At 67.9% G+C, this 8859-nt stretch overlaps 3 protein-coding genes across 3 annotated transcripts in view; 2 read left to right on the forward strand and 1 right to left on the reverse strand.

The window, feature by feature from the left end:
• The window catches only part of MNEG_10314 (flagellar associated protein), a gene marked incomplete at both ends in the record, with an annotated part of 2380 nt that extends 994 nt beyond the window's left edge, over positions 1–1386 (reverse strand). Inside the window, 4 exons of the mRNA XM_014041212.1 lie at positions 83–167; positions 399–655; positions 906–1123; positions 1350–1386. Of these exons, the coding sequence (XP_013896666.1) occupies positions 83–167; positions 399–655; positions 906–1123; positions 1350–1386 (597 nt within the window). The remainder of the gene's footprint in view (positions 1–82; positions 168–398; positions 656–905; positions 1124–1349) is intronic.
• Positions 1387–2449: 1063 nt separating this feature from the next.
• On the forward strand, positions 2450–5898 carry MNEG_10315 (hypothetical protein; the record flags this gene model as incomplete). Its single annotated transcript, XM_014041213.1, has 8 exons — positions 2450–2572; positions 2780–2953; positions 3098–3319; positions 3623–3775; positions 4069–4188; positions 4477–4594; positions 4834–4958; positions 5332–5898. 8 exons carry the CDS (start codon positions 2450–2452, stop codon positions 5896–5898), a joined length of 1602 nt encoding a protein of 533 aa, XP_013896667.1.
• Positions 5899–7850: 1952 nt separating this feature from the next.
• MNEG_10316 (hypothetical protein) lies at positions 7851–8456 on the forward strand (the record flags this gene model as incomplete). Its single annotated transcript, XM_014041214.1, has 1 exon — positions 7851–8456. A coding segment is annotated over one exon (606 nt), but the record flags the coding sequence as incomplete, so codon positions are not given.
• Positions 8457–8859: the final 403 nt, after the last annotated feature.

The raw sequence follows: 8859 nt of genomic DNA on the forward strand, positions 1-8859 counted from the left end.
TCCCATGCCCCTTTGGCGCCCCCCCCCCCCCAAACACACAGCGGCCGACAGCGGCCCCCTCCACCAGCGCCCCCCCGTCAACCTTCATGTCAAACACGGTGCTGCTGTAGTGCGCCTCCACACGCCGCCGCTCCTCCTGCAGATCGCACCACTGCTTCAGCGCGCCCCTGGTCAGGGGCACAAACGCAAACACGGTCAGAGAGGCCGGCAGCGTGACCCACGGGCACCCACGCTTGCCCGGCCAGCCACCACCAGCAGCTGCACGGCCGCAGGACAGCTCCACCCCTTCTTACCCCCATCCGCACCACGGGCGCCTGTCAAAAAGGTCGACTGCCTGCATCTGCTCAACTTCCCGTGCCCCGCCCGGTCGAGCGCACCGCCTGGCCGCACCCGCCCACCTGTACCGCGCCTCCGCCCCCTCCAGATGCGCCATGTCCTTTGTCGCCGCCGCCCGCCCCTTGGCCCTCTCCTCCAGCACGCCCCTCACGCGCCGCTGCAGCGCGCCGTTCTCATCCAGCAGCCGCCGCCGCTCCGCCTGCGCGCGCGGGAGCAGCTCGTCGGCGCACGCGGGGCGGCCGGCGCGGGCGGTGGCGGGGCCGTCAGTGCTGTCGTCGTCGGAGCCGCCCTCGGGGACGTCGTGGAGCGGGTGGACCTCCTGGGTGCATGGGGGTTCCGGGCAGGCGGCCTTATCATTGTGACTTCTTTCTGGGCAGGGTTGATGCATACAATACAGCTGGGCAGGGGTGGGCCGCGCCGGCGCCGTTGGTGCCTTGTGGGGTTTCAAGGCGGCGAGCGAGGAAGCCCCGCCACAGCCGGCTGTCTGCTACCCCGGCGGAGTCTCGCCAGCCATCCCGTCCGGCGGCGCACCCGTGCTCATGCCCACTCATCGCCCGCAACCCGCCCACCAGAAAGTCGACGTCAAACCCCTCGATCTGCGCCGCGACGGCGGCGGAGTTGGGCCGCGAGCCCCGCAGGTCCCGCAGCGCGGACATGGGGCGGGAGCCGGCAGAGCTTCGCGGCGACAACGCCAGCGCCGCCGCCGCCGCCCCCGACATGCGGGCGCCGCCGCCCGCGGACCCAAGCCGGGTGCGGGGCGTGGAGTCAGGAAAGGGGAGGCCCGAGTCTGCGGTCCGCCGCCGGTGAGAATTTTGGCATCGAATGGTTGGAGAGGAAGGGTGCTGGCCCAGCTGGAAGGTTGTCTGGCTTGAAGACAATTAGGCGCATGCAAGTCCATGTTCACCGGAAGTCTGGGCTATCCAACATCCACCTGACATGATGCCAGACTCTGGCATTATGTGAAACTGCCAGGTGCGCGTGCAATCAATCATGCCCGTGTCCATGCAACGCACCGGATCCGTATCCATGCTGCTGCTCCAGCGCCATCATCGGCTTGGAACCGCTCGGAGCCGCCCAGGGCGTGCCGCCGCCGCTCAACCCATCCGCCACACCGGGCCCGCCGTCCCCAGTCCCGTCGCCCCCGCCGCCGGCGCCGCCCCCGCTGCTGCCTGATGCGCCGCCGCCCGGGAGGGGCGCGGCCCCGCTGGCTGCTGGGCTGGTGCCCGCTGTGTCTGCTGCGGCCCGCGGGCCTGCAGCTTGTACCCCTGAGCCCTGCTCTATCGCCGACGTCCCTGGACCTGGGGCATCCTCATCATCGACTTCCTGTGTGACGATGCCAAGGGCAGGAGGCGGCCAGCGCTGTGTGAGATGCGCGCTGCACACGGCGTGCAGCTGAAAAGCGTTGTTGGGCCGGTGGGCTGGCGGTGCGAAAGCAGGTGCTGAAGTTGAGCACCCCCTCAAGAAGAACAACAGGCTGGAGGACGTGCTTCACTTTGTCCAGGCCGCAGCCACACTGATTTTCAGCCTCTGCAGTCTGCCATCAAGCTTTCTCAACCTTTCAGCTTGGGGGCGGCAGCGCAGCGCGACCGCCAAGCATCAATCGGCGCAGTGGTGGTTTCAGCGCTGTGGCGCAGCGGATTGATCCCTGCACGTTGTTGAACCTGAAATTTTGTATCACACTTACCTCTTCATGAGCCTCGCGATCCATTCCATCAACTGGTTGAGGCAGCTTCTCCTCCACAGCAGACATGCCTGTTGGAATTTTTTACGTATATTAAAATTCAATGACACAAGGAGCTGTCAAGCGTGTCAAAAATTGGAAGCTTGCGGAGCTCTGGTCAACGCACAGCCAATCATTTACGGCTACAACTGCTTGTATGGGATCATCGTTGTACAGAAAACACATAAGGTCATATTTATGTCACCAATGTTGCATCGAGGACAATCGGCATCACGCATAAAGATCGCAGGCCCCTGATGAGGCTGACGGCCCCAGAGCACTGCAAGTGTGGATGCAAGTAGATATCGATTGATCTGTCAATCAGTTGTGCATGCTGCGGCAGCCGTCGTGAGGGCGCCGCTGCCGTGGAGCACCAGGACCAAACAGCACCTGATGCAGCACGCCGGCGGAGACCCCGCTGACCTGGCGGTCCTGCTGACCCTCAAAGATGCGGAGGTCAGCTCCCTCAGGCAGCAGGCGTCCCAGCTGGCGGACGAGCTGCGGCGCAACGTGGCGGTGGGTGGCCGATCAGTCGCCGCCGCGCGCAGCTCAGCACGCACCCACGTGTGCGCAAGAGCGGGCATATCCTGGGCATGCGGTACGTGCCTGGTCGCACGCAGGAACGCGCCGCCTCAACCACATGTGCAGCACGATGATGCAGCAAGCACAAACGTATCCACGGCCATAACCGCCACAACCACATCGCCACCTTGATGCCAACAGCTGGTGTCCGAGTTCAAGGAGCAGGCCGCCCAGCTCGAGTCGCAGCGCGAGCAGGAGGCGCGCCGCGCGGCAGACGTGGAGCAGCGGCTCGCGGCCTGCGAGGCACAGAGGGAGGCGGACTGCGAGGCAATGCGGGCGGCCGTGCGCGACGCGGACGGGAGGGCTGCCGCACAGGTGAGGCCGGGGGCACTCGTGATTTGTCGAGCGCCCTCTCGCGCTCCCGTCGCCCTGGGTTGTGCAAGCTATGCCTTTGTGCATTGGAAACGGCCGCAAAGCTGCCGGTCCTCCCTCCCTGCTCACTCGGCCATGCGCCCGCAGCTGCTACGCGCGCGGCAGGAGGCGGCGGACGACGCGCAGCGGCGCGCGGCGCTGCTGCAGGCGCGCCTGGAGCGGGCCGAGGACTCAGCGCAGCGCATGGCGGCCGAGGCTGAGGCGGCGCAGACCGTCGCGGCGGTGAGGGGCGCCGAGCTGGAGGAAGCTGCCAGGCAGCTGGCGGCGGCGGTGGAGGGCGCAGCTCGTACGGAGGAGTCGCACCGCCAGGTGCGGCAGTGGCATGAGCTGGTGTGTGTGTGGTGGATCCACCCGTGACGACGCTGTTGGGTGGCTCAGGGACGCCTATAATGCAGCAGCTGCCCTGTGTCGTGGGTCCCCCTTCCCGTTGCTATTTACTGACAGCGCGGCTGGCCGCACCCGCTCCGCCTGTCGGCAAGCCAGTCCCCCGCTCCCTTGACGCCCCTCCATTATCGCGTGCCATCCCTGAACGCCCGCCTTTAGAATCTTGCCCGACCCAAAAGCGCCCGCCTCGTCCTTGCAAAACCTAAACCCTACGTATTGTTGTTGCAGCTGGTGGCTGCGCGTGACTCAAAGGTCCTTGAACTGCAGCAGCGGCTGGCGGCGATGACGGCCGCGGGCCAGGAGGCGTCGGGGGCGCATGAGGGGCAGCTGGTGCAGCTGGTGACGACCCTGGGCCAGCTCAAGGACACGTGCGCGAGCCAGGTGCGGCGGACGTTGTCTGTACGTGCGTTGGCCAACATGCGCGAGTGGACATCCCGTGCATGGAAGATGAAACGGCGGCTTTCATCATCGAAGCCCGCCCGAGTCATCGGGAAGGGTGGGGTGTGGCTGTTGTGTCATGGGACAGGGGTGGCGTGTGGCAAGGCCGCCATGTGACAGGGTGGCGTGCGGCACGGGTGTCGCATGACAGGGGTGTCATGTTGGCGTGTGACCAGGGGCCTGCATGCGCGATTGCATTGGTGCAAAATTCCAATACGCACCGCACCCCGCTTCAGGCCGAGGAGCTGCGCGGCTACACCGAGGAGCTGCGGCGGCTGAGGGACGAGCGGCGCGGCCTCAAGGCCGCCGCGCGCGAGGCGCGGGCGCAGGCGGAGCAGCTGCGGGTGGAGAAGCAGGTGAGCGGCTCGGAAGGGGTCGGGCTCGTCCGGGCCGCTGCAGAGCAGTAGATCGGGCCGATGCGTTGCAGCCGTCTCGCAGGTGCTGCGTGATTGGGTTGCCAAAACAAGCAAAACCTGCTGTGCTGCTGCATCCAAGCATGATGCCAGGGGTTGACGCCGAGATGCGCGCTCGTCGTTGCAGCCCCGATTGGTTTGCCCCCCCCCCGGCCCCCGGCAGCCATCTAGCGTGCCCGCACCTGCCCACCGCCGGGCGGTCCGTCCGTCCGCGCGCCGCCGCCCCTGCAGGTCATGGAGGGCGCGCTGCAGCACGAGGTTGCGGCGCAGGCGGGGGCGCAGGCGGAGCTCGCGGTGCTGCAGGCGCAGCTCAAGGAGGCGGTGGACGAACTGGAGGAGCGCTGCAAGGGTGAGCCTTGCTGTGCACAGCTCACACGCGTGCCGGTCCGCACCGCCCGACCTCTCTGCAGCCAAAGTTAGCACCACTCGTACTCTTACTCCAGTCGGATGGGTGACGCGTCGCTCCCTGGGTTGAGTCCACAGAGCGCTGCACCACCAAAAGCCTTAGCAGCATGCTGTCCTGCCTGCAGCTTATAGGTGTTGGATGGTCCCCGGGCGTCAATGAAGCCCCGTCGCGCCCCCCGCCAGGCGCCGAGTCGCGGGCGTCGGCGCTGATGGGGCGGCTGTCGGAGGAGCGCGGCCGCCTCGTGGACGCGGCTTGCAGACTGGGCGGCAGCTGCGGCGCCGGCGGGGACCTCGCGCGGGCGCTCGAGGTGAGGGCGCGTCCGACCTGCATGGGCCCGCGGCCCCCAGAGAGCCTGTTCTCAGGGTGGGAGTAGTAGGCGGCCTCCGCAGGCACCCACACCCGGGCAGCAAGCCAAATGCGTTGCGTGTGCGCCTGGCCAATAGCAAGGAGGCCTTGTGAGCTGATTGAAAGTGGCTGATTTAGATTTCCTTTCCCCTCTCCAACCCCCTCCCCGAAAGCACACACACACACACACACACACATATACACACATACACACGTACACACCTACACACATGGACGACACACAAACACGCACACACACACACACACACACACACACACACACACACACACACACACACAAATCCCCTCTTGCGCACGCTCGCCGGAACCCGCAGGCCGACCCCGCGCACACCCAGGCGGAGCTGCAGCGCGCCCAGGAGCGCGCTGCCAGCGTCAGGGAGGACCTGTCTCTTGTGCGCTCCTCGCTGCTGCCCCTGCTCGAGCGCGGCGCCGCGCGGCAGCCGCCGGCGGGCAGCAGCTTGGCAGCGCTCGCCGCGGCGAGGCGGAGGCGGCAGCAGCGGGAGGAGGCGGGCAGGCGCTCGCCCGGCGGATCGAGCGGCCGCGATGTGGCCGCGGGCGACCCGACGCTGCAGTCGGCCATGAAGAGCCCTCTCGCAGCTTCACGGCAGCTGCCGCAGGGCACGTTGGCCGGGCTGGTTTCGGGGCTGTGCGCTGACGTGGACAGCCTGCAGGGCCAGCTGCGCGCAAGCCGCGTGCGCGCCGGCAAGCCAGGCGGCCAAGCGCGCGCGAGCGAAAGCATTGACGACGGCGACGCGCTGGGCCGGGGCGGCGACGCCGAGGGGCGGTCGCGGTCGCGGCGGGCGGTCTGCGCGCGTGAGTGGACAAGGCAGCAGGCGGGCTGCGGCGGCGCCACCGAGGGATGGCCGAGCAGCTGCAGGTGACAGCGCTCGCCGCTCGCCATGCACCGAGGTAGCGCTGGCATGGGGTGATGAGGCCATCTTCGTTTGCGTCGATTCAGGGAGCGGCAACGCTGTTGAAGCGAGAGAGGCCGCTCACGCACCAACCGCCAGAAGTGACACACGAAATGACTGATGGCGAGCTGTAATGTCCTCCACACCTGCTTTGCGTCTCCAATGTCCACGCACGCGCCTGTCAACGATGACAGCACGCCCCAAAGCATCGCGGCCACCCACCGGAGCAGCAGCAGCAGCAGCAGCAGCACTGAGCACCTTTCGCCGGGCATACCGGCACTTCTGCTCGAGACCGCAGCAGCAGCACAGCCTCGAATGAGTGAGCAGGGCGGCGGCGATCAACGGCGTGACGAAGGTTTTGGGCGCTCGCCGGCAAGCTGGCGGCGGCGGCGCGCATCGTGGGACGCAGCCAGCAGCTGCAGCAGCAAGGACATCCGGGAGGCGGCGGCGCCAGGCGCCGGCGGCGCTCGTGGAGGCGCGCGGTGGGTGCAGTCCGCGGCCTGCAGCGGCTGCACGGCTTCCAGCGCAGCGGCGCTGTCGGCGGCGATGACCGAGGCCCGGCGGCTGGCAGCGGGTGTCGGGGGCGGCGGCAGCGGCGGCGGCGTCGAGGGCGGAAGCTTGGGGGTCATAAGGGACGCGCAGCTGCTCGATTCTGTCCTGACCGGCCGGCTTTTGGCGCACTCGGGGCCTGCCTGGGCCAGCGGTGGTTTCAACGCCGCCAAGGGCAGCTTCAGGGGCCCTGTGTCCTCAGCGGCCGCGAGGCACAAGGGCGACCCTCGTGATGCTGCGGCGGGGGGGCACTTCGCGGCGGAGCAACTCCGGCGTTTGCTGCAAGCTGCGCCCGCAGCCACGGCTGCTCTGCTGCAGCAGCACGGGCACAGGAGGGCGCACGGCTTTGGCGGACGGCGACTGTAACTGAGCGCCGGTTTTCCTGGTTGCCACTATCTTATTAATGAGGTTGCTTTTGTGGGTTCAGGCACAGTGAAAATGCAATCCATGCTGTGCGGCCTGAGGCAGTCCAGCCAGCCAAGAAGCAACGCCCCAAGTGGGGCTGTCCATCATTTTTGATGTGGCCTCTCATGCGTCAACATACTTGAAGCCACTTACATGACTTACTTTGCCAGCTGGCGTCCGCATCACATGCGGCGTGCGGTTGATTGCATGCAGTTAGTTGTTCCTGGCGGGCTGTGTCAGTTCACAGCAGCAGCCCAACGCCACAGGAAGGTGCAATCAGCCTTGGCTTTCTGCAAGAGACACCTACTAGTTAGAGAGTGTTATTTTAGGCAACAGCTTTGAGGCTTGCTGCTCGCCGGCGCAGCGTGTTGTTTGGGCGCCGTGCAGGGGGCGCGGCATGCTCGAGTCTCACCCGCCATGCTTGCCGTTGCGCCGCGGGCCGTGGCTCAAGGCAGCACGCGAGATCGCATGTCCTCTGTTCTAACAATTTTCGAGTGCTTTGCGTTGTCCCGCGACATCCACACACTTCGTGCCGGCGTGTTCACCATTGGGCGGCCTAGGCCACCGACTGACCCTCAGCGCTGCGCATGGCCCTGGTAAGGTGACAAAACGAGGATCTATGAGGAGCCGCTGAGCTTGTGGGCGGCCAGGAGGCAGCAGGTGCGCAGCACGCTGGCTGGACCTCCGACCGCGGTAACCAGCGCGGTTTGAGCCTCGTTTCCTGTTCATGACAAGCCTGGTACCAGCGTGGGCTCCACCTGTCCGGGCTCGGCCTCCTGGGTGTTGGCAGGACGGCCCGCTCTGGCCGTTTGTGGGCGCACACTCCGGGAGATCCTAATCTCCAGCTTTTACGAGGCTGCTGGGGCCGCCCGGTCACCGCGGCACACTCTGTCCGCGCGCTGCCGACAACAGCCCGACGGCGGCCGCCGCGCTCACCCACCCCTTCACACCCCGCCTCAGGCGGGCGCATGGCGCCTGAGGACGGCCTGCCGCTGCATATGAGTGCTGTGGAGGTGCCAGCAAGGGAGCACGAGCGCCAGCAGGCGTCTGTGGCCACGCCAGGAACAACCACCTCCCCGCGCGCCACCGGTGCCTGCCAGCATGGCGCCGCGCTCCCTGTGGGTCAACAGCTGGTGGAGCAGCCATTACCACAGCCAGACGCGGCGCAGCAACAGTTGGGGCAGCAGCAGCAGCAGGTACAGCAGCAGCAGGTGCAGCAGCGGCAAGTCCAGCATCAAGCGTCATGGACCCCGGGCATTGACCCGCCCATCGCAGCCGGGGGATCTCGGGACTGCACCACCGCCCCCAACGCACGTGAAGCCGCAGCGCCCGTACTGGTGACGTCCGCATCCCGCGCGCGCCGCCGCCCACCGCCGGCCGCGGTCATGGGCGCGCCCGGCCCCGCTGCCGTCGCGGCCGCGGCCGTGGGCGCGGGCGCGCTGGGGCTGACGGCGTCCGGACGCGCGGCGCGCGCGGGCGCGGGCGGGCGCATGGCGCAGATCCTGCGAGCAGAGGACGGCGACGGCGAAGACGGCGGCGAAGGCGCCAGCGACGGCGAAGGCGGGCGCGAGGAGGTGCGGTTGCTTGCGCGAGCGTTTTCCCATTGCTTGACTGTCTGCAACCCGTCCTGGCGGCTGTTCGGGCCCGACAACCTGTGCTTGCTTGAAGGTGGTCGGCGCTGCGAGGCCCCGCCGTCTCGGCTGCCGTCCTGCCTCGACGCGACAGCCCCGATCGCCCCCGTCTCGCAGGCAGACGCGGCACCCGAGCGCACCCCCCCGTCGGAGGCGCTGCGACAGCACGGGCAGCGGCACCCCCACGCAGCCCCAGCGCAGCGCGGCGGCACAAACCCGCGCACGCCCGGCTCCCGCCCCCGCCGGCCCGCCGCGCAGAAGGCGCGGCGGAACCCTTGGTCATCTGACGACAGCGACAGCGAGCGCCCCGCGCCCCGCGCCTCGCCAGCCGCGGCGAGCGCACGCC

This window comes from Monoraphidium neglectum (assembly GCF_000611645.1).
Source record: "Monoraphidium neglectum strain SAG 48.87 unplaced genomic scaffold scaffold02268, whole genome shotgun sequence".
Classification (NCBI taxonomy): domain Eukaryota; kingdom Viridiplantae; phylum Chlorophyta; class Chlorophyceae; order Sphaeropleales; family Selenastraceae; genus Monoraphidium; species Monoraphidium neglectum.